The sequence below is a fragment of the Stylophora pistillata genome, chromosome 14 (assembly GCF_964205215.1).
Source record: "Stylophora pistillata chromosome 14, jaStyPist1.2, whole genome shotgun sequence".
NCBI classification, from domain to species: domain Eukaryota; kingdom Metazoa; phylum Cnidaria; class Anthozoa; order Scleractinia; family Pocilloporidae; genus Stylophora; species Stylophora pistillata.
Window position 1 is genome coordinate 1,421,568 of NC_142532.1, and position 18,661 is coordinate 1,440,228.

At 38.9% G+C, this 18,661-nt stretch overlaps 1 protein-coding gene across 5 annotated transcripts in view; it reads right to left on the reverse strand.

The window, feature by feature from the left end:
* Positions 1-200: 200 nt before the first annotated feature.
* LOC111338391 (obscurin-like) overlaps positions 201-18,661 on the reverse strand; it is a 115,173-nt gene continuing 96,712 nt past the window's right edge. For 4 of the 5 annotated variants that reach the window (XM_088745740.1, XM_088745738.1, XM_022944879.2 and 1 more), the window contains 21 exons: positions 18,528-18,587; positions 18,316-18,442; positions 17,769-17,969; positions 17,240-17,378; positions 16,360-16,489; positions 16,156-16,204; positions 15,984-16,010; positions 15,602-15,754; positions 15,205-15,250; positions 14,499-14,573; positions 13,909-14,242; positions 8,029-9,669; positions 4,744-4,873; positions 4,397-4,600; positions 4,160-4,298; positions 3,580-3,706; positions 3,130-3,205; positions 2,255-2,425; positions 1,767-1,812; positions 1,174-1,254; positions 201-825 (listed from right to left, as the gene is read on the reverse strand). In XM_088745740.1, coding sequence (XP_088601866.1) covers positions 739-825; positions 1,174-1,254; positions 1,767-1,812; positions 2,255-2,425; positions 3,130-3,205; positions 3,580-3,706; positions 4,160-4,298; positions 4,397-4,600; positions 4,744-4,873; positions 8,029-9,669; positions 13,909-14,242; positions 14,499-14,573; positions 15,205-15,250; positions 15,602-15,754; positions 15,984-16,010; positions 16,156-16,204; positions 16,360-16,489; positions 17,240-17,378; positions 17,769-17,969; positions 18,316-18,442; positions 18,528-18,587 — 4,043 coding nt within the window. In that variant the 3' untranslated portion in view covers positions 201-738. The remainder of the gene's footprint in view (positions 826-1,173; positions 1,255-1,766; positions 1,813-2,254; positions 2,426-3,129; positions 3,206-3,579; positions 3,707-4,159; positions 4,299-4,396; positions 4,601-4,743; positions 4,874-8,028; positions 9,670-13,908; positions 14,243-14,498; positions 14,574-15,204; positions 15,251-15,601; positions 15,755-15,983; positions 16,011-16,155; positions 16,205-16,359; positions 16,490-17,239; positions 17,379-17,768; positions 17,970-18,315; positions 18,443-18,527; positions 18,588-18,661) is intronic. The other variant, XM_088745739.1, reaches the window with a different exon arrangement.

Here is an 18,661-nt window from a genome sequence, read left to right on the forward strand (position 1 = left end):
AGGAGTTTGAATACCCGTTTTAGCTCGTTGTTCTTCCAAGTTACCAAAAGTTCATTAACGAATTTCTATTGTTTCACTATTCATGCGCAAAGTTTTGTTAATGGTTTAAAAAAGAAGGGTTAGCTTCTCAAGGTGAGCAGTGAGGTTTTGTTGTTTTATTATTTTGATTGTTTTCTTTGTCGAAAGGAAAAGGACAGAACTATTTGAAACGTGTTTTATTTCACTTGCAAATGTTTGTCTGAACAGAAATACTAAAATGGCAATTCCATAGTGAAATCACGACAATTATGTCTGATTAATGAGTTTGCCTTAAACAATAGAAGCACTCTTTCATGTTGTAACTTAACTCTTTTGTCTAAATTGTAATATATCTACTTTCATTTCATAAACAAATAGAACGAAGAGGAATAATGTGCAAAAGCATTTACTACTAAAATGCATCATAAAGCAATGACTTGCTTCAGGTTACTAGTAAAAAACGCATATTTGGATTATAACATTACCACAAAAATATTCCCTACAAAAATAAATACTCTTTCGTGGACCAAAACGTCTAAAGAAAAATATTGAAAATGATTGTAAAAAAAATCATTATTAAATTTACTTAATCGAAATGTTTGAAATCGCTCTCTAAGTTTACAAGGCGTTATTGTTATTCAGAACTAGCTAGTTGATCTTGGCACAGACGCGTGCCGCTTTGTATCCTTTTATGTCGATACACAGGTCAGGTACCCAGAACTATTCCTCATCTGAGTCTGGAGAGCCGTAAGGATCCTCGTTGAAGGTTTTTAGGACACAGGACGCTGACACAACATCTTCCTTGTCCTGTGGTCAACAAATACGTTATTATTTCTCACTCAAAAACGTTTTTTAATAAGATACTCTATGCACGACTTTACAAATCTTCCCATCTGCTGTGATTTAGTTTAACGGCTAAACTCGAGAAATTTTTCAAGGGATTTGATAAAATCAAAAGAAAGAAATTTGTGACATCACACTGCGAAAGACGCCATACAAGAGAGGTGACATATGATCCTTTCCTCTTCAAAGGGGAGTTTCATGAAGATAAAGAAAATCAATTCGTTTGCAGAAAATTTTGAGTAGATCTTGTTGTGGAAATTGATTGCTGAATGTAGCTTATGTCAAGTGATATACGTTTACGGAATAACAAACCTTTAACAGAAGTTTCTGGCTCAGATCTTTGAGCTTGGAGCTCACCACGTCACTTGAACGACGTTTCTGCATGTTATCGCCCTAGCAAAAGAATGAACGCTATTATTTGAAGTGAATAAAATGCACTCAATTAGATATTTGGCAAGATGATAAAAGGATGTCGCAGAAGGGAACGATAAAATAACTTAAGATTGAACTGAAGGAAAACGCATGTCGCATGATGCGAGGATTGTTCCCACTAACACTTTCTGTAGATAATTTCAAGTTTAATATTTCTTATCATTACATGGCTGTCTCACAAGGACTGGGAACTATCGAATTCACGAATTTGATTGGCTGAAATCAACATTGAAAGCGGTCTAAATTTTCCCATCTAGATCCGTCTAAAAAAAAAAAAAAAAAAAAGGTACAAAGAATATAAAAAATCGGCATCTAAGACAGCCATATAATAATCATCTTATTCACCGAGCTAGGTCGGTCTGTATGGGCGACCTCGGTCAAGATTCTCCCATACAGACCTCCCGCTCGGTTAATAAGAACTAAGCATTGGTCAAGTATAATTCAATGTAAAAAGTCTTTTTTTAGGAACTTACCATCAGCCAGGGATGTTTCGCAGCCTCTTCTGCGGTGGGACGTTTTCTGGTTGTGAATGGAAAAGAAAAAAAAATAACTTTGTCATCCACAAAAGAAGTGAATTACTTGTCCTGTCAAAGCGAGAACAAATAACACCCACGGAAGATGAACTTGCAACATCTCGAACTATTCATACATTATCCAACTAACAGATGACGAGTATGGACAAGGAAATCAATGAGTAATTCATCTTGATGAAACACCCACTTATGTAAAAAATATTAAGAGTGAAAGGGTTCAACGCCCGTACTAAATACAACAATAACAGAGAGAGAGGGAGAGAGAAAGAGAGAGAGAAATATAGTTTTGCTTACTTTACTTGCTCTACTTATTGTAATCCTGGGCTATTTAAAATTAAAGTAAAAACTACGAAATTTACACTTAAGTTTAAACTAATGCATTCCAAACGGTTTAGCAGACTGATCATTGATTATTGATTGTGACTTACTTGGCGTCCTTAGAAAGTAGAGAAGTGATCAGATCCTTTACTTCTGAGGTGTTGCGTTGAAATGCTTTGGAGTCAAAAGACCATTTACCCCTCTTGATCGCCTCACCAAGTTTTTCATCTTCGTCTTCGTCATCCTTCGTTTCCACGGAGAAAGGCAGCATTCCACTTATGCTAAAAGAGAAAACATAAATATACAAAAATGAGGTTTACAATCTAAGCAAGTCTTCAGCTTTGTTTACTTCCAGACCTTCATTCATTCGTTAGTCTTAAGGCGACACAACACTACTACTTTCAAATAACATTTGCGTGACAGTATTGGTGATTACCGTGATGGAGTTTAGCTATAGGTGATAATAATTTTCTGGACATTTGTCCTTAGTGTAAAACCTGAGGGGATCTTTGATGCGAACCGGCGTTGTAAAGATTGTTTTTCCTTTTCTTTTCCCCCTTTGACCCCTAGGCCTAGGAGTAACTAGCTTCTAATTTCTCCTTACAATATCACCCTTGAATCAAACATTTAGGTCAGGAGAATAAAGGAAATGATCACCAACTAAAGAAACTCTTGATTAGTAAACAAATTCTCCTTGTCAGCACCTTGGGAAGTGTATGGAGGACAGTATGGAGAATATGCATACCGGTATTAGGGCGTAAAGGGTCCTGGTATAGGAAAGGGGCGTTTCAAAAGAATTATTATTCAGAGATTAAAAGTGTCCTGATGTTGTTCTGGGATCGCGACTTTTGAATGTTAACTGTTTTCAAAATCATTCTAGTACTGCAGTTCGCTTTCTTTAACTATAATTCAAGTGAGATAGGTAATTGTTACGAATTAATAATATCTAATAGTTATAATAAAAAGTGATAACCGTTTCACTCACAGAGCGTAGATGAGAACACCAATGCTCCACATGTCTGCTGGTCCACTGACGGGAGCGAAGTCCAGCAGCTCTGGAGCTGGAAACAAATCAATTGATCAAATAAATACACCGCAACTAGGTTATCACCAACTAGTCTTATCGCGGTCAGAGTGAAGGTCCATCCAAAATGGGAGGAAAAGTTCATCAAATAAAAACTGGTTCAAGTGACCTTCGCTTGAGCTTACGCTTGCACTGATAACGGTGATTGCATTTGATCACTTGAGTTTGAGTTTGATTCATTGCTTGTTCTCCAATTCCCTATATGTTGTCTATTACTTATTTCGTATCTTATCTTACCTTTCATATTCTATTTTTATGTAGTTTGATTACTTAAGTATCGCATGCGCAGTAGGCACTAAACCCTGATGTCACTCTATCTTACAAAAGAGGATTTTAACTCGTTCAACTCACCTGTGAATGCAACATAACTAACAATGGCCAGCATGTCACCTTCCTTCCAGTTCTTGATGCGGCGTGCACTTCCGTAATCGATAAGTTTCACACCCAGGTTACTCTTGGCAATGAAAATGTTTGCAGGCTGTATTAAAAAATTAAGAGAGTAGTAAACTCAGACAAGCTGGTTGTAAAAACCCTTCTTCCAAAGGGAAACAAAATTTAAAATATAGTCATTAGGTTGGTTGGATATCCATCACTGATATTGTATGGGTGGGATAGGACGTGAACATTAAAATCACTAACACTGACTTATGCAAACCTCCACTCACTTGCCGGCAGGCAATTAGAATAAAATGGAGGAGATGAAATGGGAATTTATGTCAGGAATGTTTGTGGGCAGACAACAAAGAAAAGGCACCGAAGAATAAAAAACTGAACACGAAGTACGAAATGAAAATTTTTGATCGGAAACATAGAGGCAAGGCAGCGGTAGGAAAACTTGTCTTTAAACAAGGAAATGAAAAAAAAAAAGAAAAAGAAAAAGAAAAATGCAAAATACAATATCGACCTAAAATAAGCTGCTTTATTAACTTACCCTTATGTCTAAGTGAACAATCTGCTGGCCATGAAGATAATTCACTACATCAAGCAAAGGTCGAATTACAAAACAGATGTCTTCCTCACTCGGCCTGGGTTTTGATCCAACAAAGCTTAGGATATCTTGTCCCTCCAGCCTTTGATACAAAGGAAAACGAAAACAGTCAGAGCATGTTGAAACTCCTGAACTTAAATAAAATATGATCCAATAAACGTAGTCCTTGAAACAACTTACATGTCCATAACAAGGACAAGATATCTCCTCACGAGGAATGCATCTCGCAACATAACGACTTTGTCTCCTTTGATGCTTCGATGGATGTCAAATTCCTGAAGAGTATCTTCGCGGTCTGTGTCGTCGTCATATTTGATTATTTTCGCTACAAAAGGTTTCTTTGTTTTGGCGTCTAAGCAGCGCTTTATAACTGAGAAACGACCCCTAGGGTGAAACAAAAGCATTTACATAAGGTTACTGCAGAATAACTGAATGGTGAAGAATTCCAAGGTAACCAAATGTTATCGTGCGCGTTAAAGCAAATGAACCAATTGTATGGTTAAAGTCAGATAAAAAAATTCCCTTACTTTGCTATTTCGTGCTTTATTCCCCAAAACTTGTCGACATTTTCCAGTTTAAGTGCCACTCCACCAGTGGAATAGCGCTTAGCGATGGCTTGTGGAGTGTTGGCTGCTCCTCCAAGACCGCCCGTCTTACCTACAGTTGTTATCACAAGAAAGACACTAAGACACTAAAATGTAATTCAACCTGGTTGTCGCTTTCTACAAAGTAAAAGAGCAGGCACAAGATCACACAGAAACAATGAACAACCGCAAGTACGTGAATGCTGCCACTTGTGTTGTTCAACGTTTTTATGCGCTCCTGGGTTACACTGAAGCGAAAACCAGGCTTGAGCATACACTTGAGTGAAGTTGATAATTTTTTTTTTTTATCACGGTTTTTACCCCAGAATCGCGCGACTGAACTGACTGCGAATTGGCTTTTAATGCAGAGTTAACGCCACGTTTCCTTTCTTGACAGTGCTGCTAATCTAGTTTTAATCTAGTTTTTCTTGAAAAGGACTACATTCAAGTAGAGAAAAGATCCTCAGTTAACGTTTACTTTTCTTTTCAATTTCTCTTCTTCATCAATAATTTGTCTTAAGTCATCAAAGTGTCCAGTTTAACTAACATATTACTAGAACAATGGTCAGAAACATTTCTTCCAGAAACAAAACCTCTGGTCTGTTGAATTGTTAAAGATAAACTAGATTCTATTCGGCCACTCAACCCCACCAGGTTAGTTACAAAATTACTTCACCAGTGGAATACAAGTGCATTATTGTATACAACACCTTATTATAGATGACCTTAACCTCTTATATAATAACTGCTGCTAATAGTACGTTTCGAATCGACTAACTGAAGAGTGATGGAAACAACAGCTCCTATCATCGCTCAAAGCCTATGATCCAACTTTCAACGCAGGAAACATACGCGACCCCTTTTGGAAACAATTCTGCCTCCATGAAATAACAGATTAAACCCGTTTACTAACAGAGTAAAGCACAGAACATCAGAAAATAATTAAAAACCAAGATATACTTGATCACACTTTAGGATTTCAAAGTATTTTAAATATTTAGCATGTGGAGCAGATTGGTAACATCTTGTTATTTAAATACTCCGCAGATGCACTGAGTGAAGGTTCTACACGTGTTATTAAACTGTAAGAGAAAATGTCAAAGCGTAGCAAGAGAGGAGTAGTCTCAATTGAACAAGAAAAACGATTCACTCGAGAACTCTCACACAAAATATAAATCAACCATACAGCCAAAGGAACTTCTTCAGCATAAATCATTCGTTCTGGTTTTGCAACTAGTTATATCGTCCTACAATGTTACATTTGACAATAATTTCCTCTTGATATCAATGGTTTAAAGCAGTGCTTCAATATTTTGCCGATGACTATCACAATTGAAGTAAGACCAAAAGGATTTTAATTAATCGTTCTGATGAACACATTATTTTTTCCCCTTTTCTAATGTTTTTCTAAAACCATGTCATACTAGCGGTTATACACGTATCGGATTAGAAGGCAAAGTAATGAATGAAATATTACTGCAAAAAAAAAAAAAAGGACAAAACATTTAAAAGATCCAAGTTGAGCGGAAGTATCTTTGAAGAAAAAAACCAACCCAAGGATAAAAAACTTTAGGGATCTTGTACGAACACCACATGAAAATCATGTTCAAACGACTAACACGAGATTTCTTTCAAAATGTTACGATTAACTTAAGAAAATTCGGAAAAGAAGTTTCCTTAAAATACAAAGAAGACAACACAGATATTACGAATAACAAACCGAGTAGTGAAAAAGTTTGCTAACATGGTTAACGCCTTGGAAAGGAATATAAAAATGTCACTTACTGGCATCGTTAGCCATGTTGCCGTTGCGTACATACGAAGAAGACCGCCAAAGAAAACTAAAAATCTTAACGAGGTATTGAAGTAGATTAACTCCACCAAACAAATACCAAGAATGAAGATAACTTCAACCAAGTGTTTTATTCAAAATCCGACAACAGCACGACGTCTACATGATTTGCATGTCACGCAACAATCTGCACGCAAACAAACATGTCTGTGTGGAATATCTTGATTAATTTTCTGTTAGCTGTAAGACATAATCCGTATGATCCTTTGTACTTAAACTCGAACGGCGCTAATACTCGTTTTTATGAGAAAAACAATCCATGCAAAGCATAACTTGGAGTTCTTTAGTATCCTGTGTATGACACACAGTTAATTTTAACCAATGGTCCTTTCTGAGATAACAAAACAGTTTGTAATTTAGATGATAAAGCGTGAAAAGAATGTGATATGTCTTATTGTCGTAGAATAGAAGGACTTGAAATAGCTTTAATTTGTGTAGTTCAGATACAGAAATATTAGGAATAAAAAATAAGAGTGGATTTAGTAGTACACCCTGCTGGCGAATTAATGCTTTGAACGTATATTTGAGCTATTTTCAACACTTTGTTCGAGAACAGCGAGATTGCCATATACGGAATTCTATCCTACAGTCTCTTTCACCTTTAAATTAATCTTTCTCGACAAGAATTACAAGAATTCACACTAATTTTTTTCAACAAATGCCGTGGCTTTCCTTTAAGTTGGCCTTTGACAGAACCTTTTTCTTTCACAATTTCGTGTTAGTTACGCGGGTTAAATAAGTCCACAGCTTAAGATTTTTAACTTCAACGTCTTAAAGGTCCTCTTTGAAAAGGACGAAACAAATCTCCACAGGTAGCCCAGACTAACTTCGGAGTAAGAACTATAAACGAACAAGGATCCAACCATGACAGCAGAAAAAAACACACAGCAATCACTTTTCATGCGAAATAATGGCCGAAAAATTAAAACAAAATATTTTGTTATGACTTTAGGTTTGCGAGGTGATTGAATAACATAATTTTCGCAGTTTAAGCAGCCAGAAATTGCCTTTCATTCACGAGAAATTGTTTTGTGATCAACGGAAAAAACCCTTCGCCGAAGCTTAATTATTTGGCAACAGTGCAGGAAGCCGATATAAGTTTCCACTTCCTTCCAGTTAGTCATCGGAAACGACCTTAACTAGAAATATATTTGTCGATATTAACTGTATTATAATTAATAACTGAAGTATAGCACTCCTGATTAGTAGTGTACTTACGTGTGACCTGCAAAACAAAATGAAATTAGAACAAGACTTATGATATAACGATGCGTAAAACAATTTTCACGATCATGACTACATCTTCGATTATCTCTCTCTTCTTCAGTTAAACTTTCATTTACGATGAAATTTTCTGACGACAAATTGACGCTAACCATTATCGACTTCTTCGGTTTTGTTTTCTTGCTGTGTGGTTTCGCCGATTCTTGTTGTAGTTTCTTTTTCTTCAACAGTTGTTTGTCCGTCTTTGGTAACAGTCACTGTCTCTTTCTCTGTAACAGTTGTCTCTCCCTGCGTTTGCGTTCTTTCTGTTACTGTTACTGATGTGAAGCTGTTACTGGTGCTGAAAGCTGCTGAGGCAGGTGATAGGAAAGGAGACGACGCCGGGGGGACACCCCCTTCCGAACCTTGTATACCGGCAGCATGCATTGCTTTGACTCGGGCTAACAATCCACCCCCTCCACCGCCGCTGCTCTTCTTATCATCGGATCCCCGACTTCCGAGAATCCGGCTCAAAAAGTTCGTGCTTCGGATCGCGGTGATGGCTCGCCTCCATTTCCTTCGCGCGGTGAATGCTTTAAGACGATCGGTTTTCAGTTTCTTCCCTTTGTCCTTCTTGATGGTGAACCAGCGATGTTTAAGTAATTGATCGACCGTACTCCTTTTGTTTGCTTTAAGCACAAGAAGACCACTGATGAAGTCTTTCGCTTCATCTGAGATATCATCAAAGACAGGATCGTCAAAGTCCCACTCCGCCAGTTGGACATTCGTCAGGGTCTCTGCATCAGTATCCCCCATAAAAGGCGATAAACCACTCAGCAGAATATATGCTATGACTCCAATAGACCATAAGTCCGTGGCAGGTGTAATTCGCTCGTATGTAATGACTTCTGGGGCGACAAATTCTGGTGTTCCAAACATTACCTTGAGGTTTTCCTTCGGGTTGTACTTCCTCGCCAGGCCGAAGTCAATAAGCTTGATTTGTTTACTTTCCGGTCTAATAAGCATGATGTTTTCGGGTTTGAGATCTAAATGGAGAACCTCTCGCTGATGCAAGTGCTGAACACCTTCCAATATCTGTTTCATGTAATGCGACACTTCTATCTCCGAGATGAACTCATCTTCTACCACCTTCTCAAACAGCTCTCCACCCGTGACGAGATCCATGACAAGTATCATCTCCGTGGGTGTCTGGAAGAAATCTTGAAGCCGAAGAAGCCGCCTGTGCCGAACAGAACTCATGATCTCTGCTTCGTGTATGACGTCTTGTCTGTCCTTGGGCGCAGTACATTTGATGAACTTGGCTGCATAGGCGCGGCCAGTTTTATTGTCAATGCACTTGCACACAACACCAAAGCGACCTTTGCCGAGCTCATCTTGAACAGTGTAGTACTTCGTAATCTTTTCCTCTTTTGGAGTCATTGTTCTCTCCTCAGCTTCAGAGCCAGACGGTTCAGAGAGTTCGGAGTCGCTCGCGGTTTCATCGTCCGTTGAACCCGTGTCGATTAGCAATCGTGCGCTACTCGATACTTTACCGTGAGGATTCTTGGCTACTACCGTGTATTCGCCTGCGTCGGCTGCAGTTCCCTTAGTGATGATAAGTTTACAGTTGTCGTTGTCATCGTATAGGAATGTGAGCTGTTTACTTTCCTTCAGTAGCTTCCCGTCTTTATACCATTCCACTTCCGGTTCAGGGTTACCGCTAACCTTGCATTCAAATCTGGCGGCGCTGTTCTCTATGATCTCGCAATTCGTCAGGTGTTGAATGAAGACAGGGGGACCTAGTGGCATGCCATCTAAATGGGAAATAAGATGAATGATTAACAATGGATACGTGTTACGCAAGGGTACGAATGGCGGAAAGTACTGATTGGGCTTTAGGTAACAAACATGTGATAGTTGTACGTGGTGAAAACGGAACCACAAGGGCCTGTAGGAGAATAGCCACAAGAAGCTTAGCATAAGTGAGTGCAGAAATAGTCCATTTTAAAGGAAGGAAAGGGTGGAATGGAAGTTAAATTCACCAGAACAAATCCACAAAAATTCCATCTTAGACGAATTAGAAGAAAAAAAAGGAGTTAAATTCTCCTCCCCTCACGGGTGCAAAGTAAAACATTCAAGTAATGGGAAGTAAAGAAGTGATCAACGCAGAAAAACAAGTAAACCATTTCTAAACAACTTTCCTTTCAAAGAAATAAGATCAGTTAAGGATTTTAATGCTGATGCGTGGGCCGCAAGGACGAGTTTTATCGGCCTTGACCAGCTCAAGAAAGACAACAACTGCAACTCCAGTTTCGTCTGTACAGTGACTAACGAATGTTGAAGTCAAGATCGATAATATTCATTTCAGCGCGATAGAAGAAAGAATAATAATTTTTTATATCAGTCAAGGATCAAAAGTTTACCCTACGTGTATCGCGTGGGTGTTCAGGTCACGTAGGAATCAAGGAAAGTTGAGGAAGTAAAGTCAAATAGGATTTCATTGCAGCCACAGCTGCATTAACAAAAGGAATGAGAAGGAAACCGCAGGCAGAGTTACCGACATTCAACAAAAAGTTTTTCTATTATCTTTCTCATCACGAGCACAATACGAAAGAATAAAACAAAACCTACGAAAAAATTGTGCTGAGATGCACCACCAAGTTCTCAACACTAAATGAAGATAAATATTAAGAGGAACAGTTGGGAGAATAGAGAAAAAATCTGAAAGCGGACTGGTCAGTTTACAGCGCTCAAAGATATTTGACGTGACAAAATCTGACATGTGTTTATAAAAACACCACATGCTGCAATGGAATAATCAACTACTAAATCAATGAAATTTCAAAAAATATTAAGAAACATCTATATTCTAAAAGAAAAAAAGTGCACTCTTTTTGAAAGTATTCAGGAATTATCATACTGAACAAGAAGAAGAATATCTTTTATGCGAGTAACAGAAAGCAGAACAGAAATCTTGAAAAAGACATTATTGCGATAACAGCACTTAAGATGACCCCCAGGCATTTATCTACTTAAGACAAAAGACAACGAAAAGCTGATGAAAGTTGACAGATAAAAGTAAGGAAATAAACAAACTGAAAAACAATGGAATGATTTAAGTAAATATTATCAGTGAGTTTCTTTCACACAGCGTGACAGGCCAAGGTTTCACTATTATTCCACACAACATGATAGGAAACAACATCTTCCAAATGGAATCCAATTCAATTGGACATTTTTCTTGGTCAAATGATTTATGCAAACTAATCAGAGGGCGCCTTTCATGCCATAATTATGAAACATGTCTTGAATAAACGAGAACTTTCTCCCAGGACATCACAACACTATCAACAGTCCCACATGTAGAGCACGTTAACATCACCTGGAGGCCGGAAATATTAATTTTTTTTTCCCACAGAGGCAAGTAGATTATCTTCCACTTGAAGGAACAAAGTACTGAAAATAAGCCGACAAATTAAACTAACTCGGCATCTACCTCTCGGTTACGAGAGCGAGTTACATTGTGCGACCCAAGGAATGCAACACAGTTGACATGTAATTAGACACTGTTATCTTCACGATAACCCTTTCCCCAACCGGACGAAAATATTTGACATTTTGAAAAGCATCTTCATTATTCTGACAGAGTAAGATGAAAGAGATGAAGGAAAAAAATTTTCAACAACGTGTGCAGACAATCGGAATAATTTTGCTCCCACAACAACAAAGCCACGAAAGTTAACGCGGGTAACGAAAGGCGTTTAATTACAAAACGTAATGCCAGACAACTTTAAATGTTACCCATTGAACTTAGTAACGGGATACGCCGCTAAATGATGTTACCGACATTGGAAGAAGCATGAAGCTTTTTCTGAATGAGAAAATTCAAACAACTTATCTGAACACGTTCACCTACGAAAAATAACTGAGAAACTATTTGAAAGGCATAATTCATGGAAAACAAACGTTTAATTGAACGCGGGTAGGAGCCAGATGAGGACGGTTTAGCCTTGATAACTGTGAGAGCTAAACTTGCTCACATATGCATGCAATTCCTACAATGACGTTTCTATATGATAAATACAAAGTTACACGCTTTACACAAACCTGTTAAAGTGCTTTTGATGCTATTACGAGTTGAAGAGAATCTCCTGGCCAACAGAATGCTGTGATTCATGGTTTCTTCATATGGAGTGATAACCAGCTACCGCGCGCATTGAATAACTTCTGTACTAACAACCACAAAAATAGAGAACAGCATCTGTTCCAGTCTCCACGACAAGTTAAAATTCACGCGAGACGTTCTGAACGCTTAAATGAAGCAAAATTTGACAGTTTCTCTATGGAGTATGTCTGACTCTGGTCGAAAGAGATCGTTCAAGGAAACGTCAAACAACGCTTCAATGGCACCAGACGCATTATAAAATGTATTACGTTCTCGAAACTTCGACAAAAATTCGCCCGCCTTCAATTAGCATACGAAACTTGATACTTTTGAAGTGTCAAAGTACATCAACAATAATACCATTATGAAGCAATTTTTCTTTTACATATTGTCAGAAACAGTCTTCAAAGAAAACACCTTGGCATTAACGTGTAAGTAGAAAAATGCGGAAGGCCATGAAATAACCACAGAAAAGTAAACTGTTTGCAAGTCAGTTTGCCTTGTTTGGACGAAGAGTCCTACAATCGCAAGCGAACGAGGGGGAAAAAGTTACATCGTTGTTGCTGGAATTGGAAAAGCGCCTTGCACACGGCTCACTGATTTTTTAGTGTTTAGATCCCATGTAACAGGAAGGAATCACAGAGGCGCCAGAAGCACTTCACACCAAGACATTTATACACAGTTTTAATCCGAGCTTAAAAGAGGAAAAAAATAAACCACCGTTTTTATCAGGATGTGTAAAAATAACCTTTGGAGCTAAATATGGATAATCCAATTACAAATGTAAAGTAATCTAAGTTGAGGCTAAAGTGCAGGAAAACAGACCGGATATTAAATGTGACTTACAAGCTGAATCACAACTGGTCATGAACTAGTGTTGATAATCATCACAACTGAGCTAAGTTTGCGGGCAAAAAAATCAAACTGCAAAAATCGATAAAGCTGTCAGGGTTAGGACTTGAAACATTTCTTGAGATATTTCTAAATCAACGTCACAGCACACCACAAGGAGACACTGATCAGCACAAATGAAAAATGATTGAGGCGCCCGTGAAGTGAACTCTTAAGACAAAAAACAAAGGTGAACCGTGATACCTACACAGAACCGAGCCTTTTTTATCCCAGAATCGTAAACGAGTATGGGGACCTGTAGACTATCAAGGTTCCATCAGGGAGCGAGGGAAGGAGGGAGGGAGGGGGGTTATCTCAAAAAAGATTAACACACTCAACCAGTTCGGGAGGAGTCACGTTCTGATCATTTTCGCTTGAGTTCACACCATATGGTTAACGCAGGTGGATTGTATGAGTCACAGGGATTATAATCTTTACAGCAAACGGTTTAATGACCAAATCACCAGTAATAAAGAAAAATTACAGGACTTGGGAGGGATGAATACCGAGCTGTCAGTCGCAAAAGAGTTTGGTGCCACCTGTCACCGCGAAGAAACAAATTGAGGCAGTGTACTTTACTACAGCTCGAGGCTCATTGCTTTGACAACAGCTGTAAAGAGGTTAGTGGGAAGGGATGGAGAAATAGGATTAAAGAGAATCGGTGTTTTGTAAAAGCGCCTCAAGAAAGCGGATTTAAGTAGTAATGGATTTTGTTCTTTGACAGACAAGTGAAAAAATTTGTGGCCCACTTCGAAAACAGACTGCAGTCGAACATGAAAAGAAGCCGGTTCAATTAAGTTCTACCGATAGGAGTATACTATCTCTCGGCAAACAGGATCCGAATCAGCCCAGACAAAAAAAAAGTGGAAAAGAAGGAAAGGAAAGATAGCCCAACAGTACTCCCGTTACGATAATGAAATGTTGGTTGGCTGTTGACAACAAAACACAAAGAAGACGAACATGATTACAACATGTGGATCAGGAGTGCTATACTTACGGGCTTCTGCCCGAGACATCGGGCTTCTCCTGCCACTCAAGGCGGGACTTCGGCGACCTGAATAACTCAGGCCCCGTCTTTCTGGTACGAGGCTATCACCTGGTGAAATTTTCTTCGGTTCCTCCTTAGGTACCTCCTTCTTGACTGGCTCCTTCTTCGGCTCCGCTTTGGCTCCTTTCTCCTGAACTTCCTCCTTGGCCTTCTCTTCTTTTACCTTCTTTAGAAAGCCACCCGATTTAGGGGCAGCAGCTGCGCCACCAGGTTTGCCTCCTCCAGCCATCAGCCCACCAAGAGATCCCATTCGACTCAGAGCTCGCAAAGCATTCGCTGTTCTCTACAAGGAACAAATGAGGCAAACAGATTACTTTGTTTCGCCTGGGTTGTCTTCCGTTCGTGGATGAGCAAGTTGTGAAATGATATATTGAAGCGGGGGAGGGGGGTGGGGTAAAGAAATGAGCGATAAAAATTTTAAAGAACTGACAAAACTCTCGAGGGGGGGATGGGATAAATATTTACTCAGTCTCCAAACACCACAAAAATAATCACCTAAAATATTGCAAGGAGAATCTTAAATACTGACAGACACTTACCGCCCAACGACGGCGTGCAATAAATTTCTTCAAGTTTTCCGTACTGAGCTTCTGAGCCTTGAGTGTTTTGACTTTCTATTGCGGGAAAAAAAAAAGGAAGATAAGCATATCCTTGAAACAACATGCCACTATACATGCTTTCTGGGCTTTACGCAATACGACAATGTCTTTTTTTCTTTTTCTTAATAATACTTTCAGTCATGGTTTAATGGAGAGCACAACAGCAGCTATGTTTGTTATTCTTATCTTATCAGGCAGAGATACCATGGACCCGTACTAGAGGGACATTTACCTTAGCAACGTGATACCATGAACCCGTACTACAGGGGCATTTACCTTAGCAACGTGATACCATGGACCCGTACTAGAGGAACATTTACCTTAGCAACGTGATACCATGGACCCGTACTAGAGGGGCATTTACCTTAGCAACGTGATACCATGGACCTGTACTAGAGGGGCATTTACCTTAGCAACGTGATACCATGGACCCGTACTACAGGGGCATTTACCTTAGCAACGTGATACCATGGACCCGTACTAGAGAGGCATTTACCTCAGCAACGTTAATTGGAATAGTCAAACAATGGCAGAGGAAAAGAGGGAGATGGAGGGTGGAAGGCTCAAAAATTACAATAACACACACGAGATAAAGTAATAGGTAATGGGCTCCTGGTAATATAGAGGAAAAAATCTGCACTCGTACCTTCAACCAATCATGGTTCATACATTTGAAAACATCATTTCTCTTCCTAAGAATTTAATACCAAATATCCATTAACTAAGTAACATCATGAAGATTTCACTTAAGGGTCTGTCATTAAAATTGTAGGCTAGAGGCAATGTTGTTCTAAGGGGATAAGCACTTCAGTGTGTACACTCCTCCCCAATCTCCTTGAACACTTATAAACCTACGGCCAAAATATTGTCCTCATATGAAAAATCGCTAAAGACATGCAGGCTACCTAAAAATGAAAGCTTCTCAGCAGATCTCTCTTTCATGTCCGAGACTGTGAGCATTACAAACTCATCCTTCATTAACATGGTATCGATTGTTACGTTGTACTTTACAAGAAAGTCAAGCAGTATCTAGAATTACTTACTCGGGACCTCTGATGAGCAGTTCCTCAATAAACTTCTTGGACATGTCTGACACGACATCAAAAGCCTCGTCTTCAAAATCCCACTCAGCAGTGGACACGTTCTGTATGGTCTCATTGTCATCGTCTCCCATGAAGGGTGACAGACCACTCAGCCTGCAAAATAATTAAAAAAAAAAAGGAAAAAATGACATCGTATTTGAGTGACAGTCTGCCATCAGTAGCTAAGTATCGTTACTGCCTTTTTTAGGTAAGTGAAAAATAAGGCAGCACAGATCGATACATAATTAAAAATAACCATACAAAATTACCCTTAAAAAGTGATGTATACGAGTACAACGGTGAGCTGTACGACAGAAAGGGAAAATAGGAAAGTTATACTCACAGAACATAAGCTATGACGCCCACACTCCTGCAAAAGAAAACAGAAAATGAAAAAAAAAAAAAAAAAAAAAAAGGGATACTTTAGTTAAGTTATCTGTCAGCTTTACATTGGTGTACGGTTTTTTTCTTTTACTGAGCAAACAAAGATTTAGAAATGTAAACGTTTCTCTTACCACATGTCACTAGCAAGGCTGATAGCTTCGTAACTGATCACTTCGGGTGCTAAAAGTATAAAAATATATTGAATAATTAACCACTAAAAAAAAGAAATATCCTGAAAGGTACTCATTTCAAGTCTACCTAAGGGGGTACCACCCATGGCCCTCTTATTGACTAAGGTTAGTAAATTCATTTTACTCGATGCGCTGTTGACTCACCTACAAATTCGGGCGTACCACAGGCCACTTTGACGCTTTTTCCTGGTTCAAGTACACGAGCCATTCCGAAGTCAATCAACTTAAGATCTTCCTTACCATCAGGGCGAATGACACAAAGTACATTTTCAGGCTGAGAAGAAAGGGAAGACTACAGTATGAACCCCTATGCTAAAACTTTAATTATTGCTCATGAATCTGTTCAAATAAAAGCGTCTGAAATGTATTTCCATGTGTCCGCACTGTTTATCTGAAAAGTGGACTACCCCAAATGTTTGCTAACAAAGCCCTTCTTGTGAAGGTGTAGTCTGATCGTCCGGGTGAGTGTAGTCCTGAGAAGGACTGTTGTCGGTGGTAGTGACTGATGTTTCGACAACCTGTGCGGAAGTCATCATCAGAGTCAAGTGAATGATTGTTGTCAGAAGAATGTTCTTATTATTAGTCAACAACTACCCGCTCCATACAAACGACTCATTCACGACATAAACATCACAAACGACCGAAAAAGAACGACCTAACTTTACCGACAGATCGAAACAGGCCAATCACGACCGACTTACGTCACTTGAGTCTTACAGCCAATAACATCACGGCAAAACCAACCGATCATTTCACACGAACTGGAATAAGAACATTCTACTGACAACAATCATTCACTTGACTCTGATGATGACTTCCGCACAGGTTGTCGAAACGTCAGTCACTACCACCGACAACAGTCCTTCTCAGGACTACACTCACCCGGACGATCAGACTACACCTGCACATGTTACCCCCGGGTTCAAACCATTTACTGCACAAAGCCCTTCTTTGTGACCGCTCAAATTCAACTTACGCAACCATCGTGCAGCTCTCTAAGATGACCAAAGGAGTTTCTCCTCACCTTAAGATCCAAATGGACAATACGTTTCCTGTGCATATGTTCAACGCCCTGCAGTATTTGCTTCATGTACCGCACAACTTCTTTCTCCGTTAAGTTATCATCATTACAGACTTTCTCGAACAGCTCGCCTCCAGAGATCCTGAAAAGAAAAAAGACACAGGAGATATAAAAATATTTATAACTTTCTCGGTTTTTTCATTAATGAGCTGAAAGAAACAACATTTATCTTAATGTATTCTGTTGAAAATATAAAAATATTTATAACTTTCTCGTCTTTTTTCATTAATGAGCTGAAAGAACGACATTTATCTTAATGTTTCTGTTCTGGTTCATTTCAATAAACTGACATTCTGTAAAGACATCAACAAACCAAATTCGTATAATCTACAAATTATAATTTCTTGAAAACCATTAACATCATAGTGCTGAAATATCTAATAGAATTAGTTTAGGTCTCATACTAGTATTGTAACTATCTTTCCTTTTTCCACCATTGAGCAAAGTAATTCTCAACACTAATTTCACTCACAGTTCCAAGACTATAATCATCTCTTTTGGTCTCTCGTATGCATCATGGAGGTAGATGAGCCGTTTACTGTGCAGTTCATTCATGATAAGCATTTCTGCCAGAACTTCTTCTCTTGATTCCTTGGTGATTTTTAGGAACTTGGCGGCGTATTCCGTCCCAGTGCTTTTTTCTTTAACTTTTTTGACAACACCAAATTTGCCCCTGGAAATTAAAATAGTAAATATTTTTTTCCTCTTTACAGGACGGAATATCTTGGCGGAGAAGAGAAAGAGAAAGAAGTCAGGACAGTAGCAATAGAAAACTAAGCAACTTATCAGTTTTAAAGCACTGCAGTGTCCCGATTAGACAACCAAATCCTTTGGACAAGCATATGCCAGACACAAAATATACAAGAGACGGTTGTCATCTCACTACAAGTGAGTGTATTTGTTTTACCTGAGTAAATAATTAGCCAGCACCACTGACGAAGAATTTCAACGCTTAATTCAGACAGAGGGTAAAATAAAAATACAGGAAGATCCTAAAAAGACAAAAGAAATGAACTTACTTTCCGAGCTCTTTCTGAGACACGTAAGTATCGTCAAATTTCTTATCCGTCCGCAGGAAGACTGGATCTCGAAGCGGAAGGTCAAGGTCCTTGCTTTCTACGTCACTATCACCATCACCGTCATCGTCTGGAAAGAGTCATAGTGTGTGAATGGGTGTCAGACAGAGGAGTGTATCACTACGCCTGTGTTTACAAGCTTTCCAGTTTCTTACCTTTGGCTACAGCTTCATCACCACCTTTATCGACATTGTTTTCATTGACATCTCCCCCGCCTGAAAAGTAGGAAAAAAAAAAAAAAACTATCAAATTGGATGGGTTAATATTCTTGTACCTCTCAAGTTCTAAG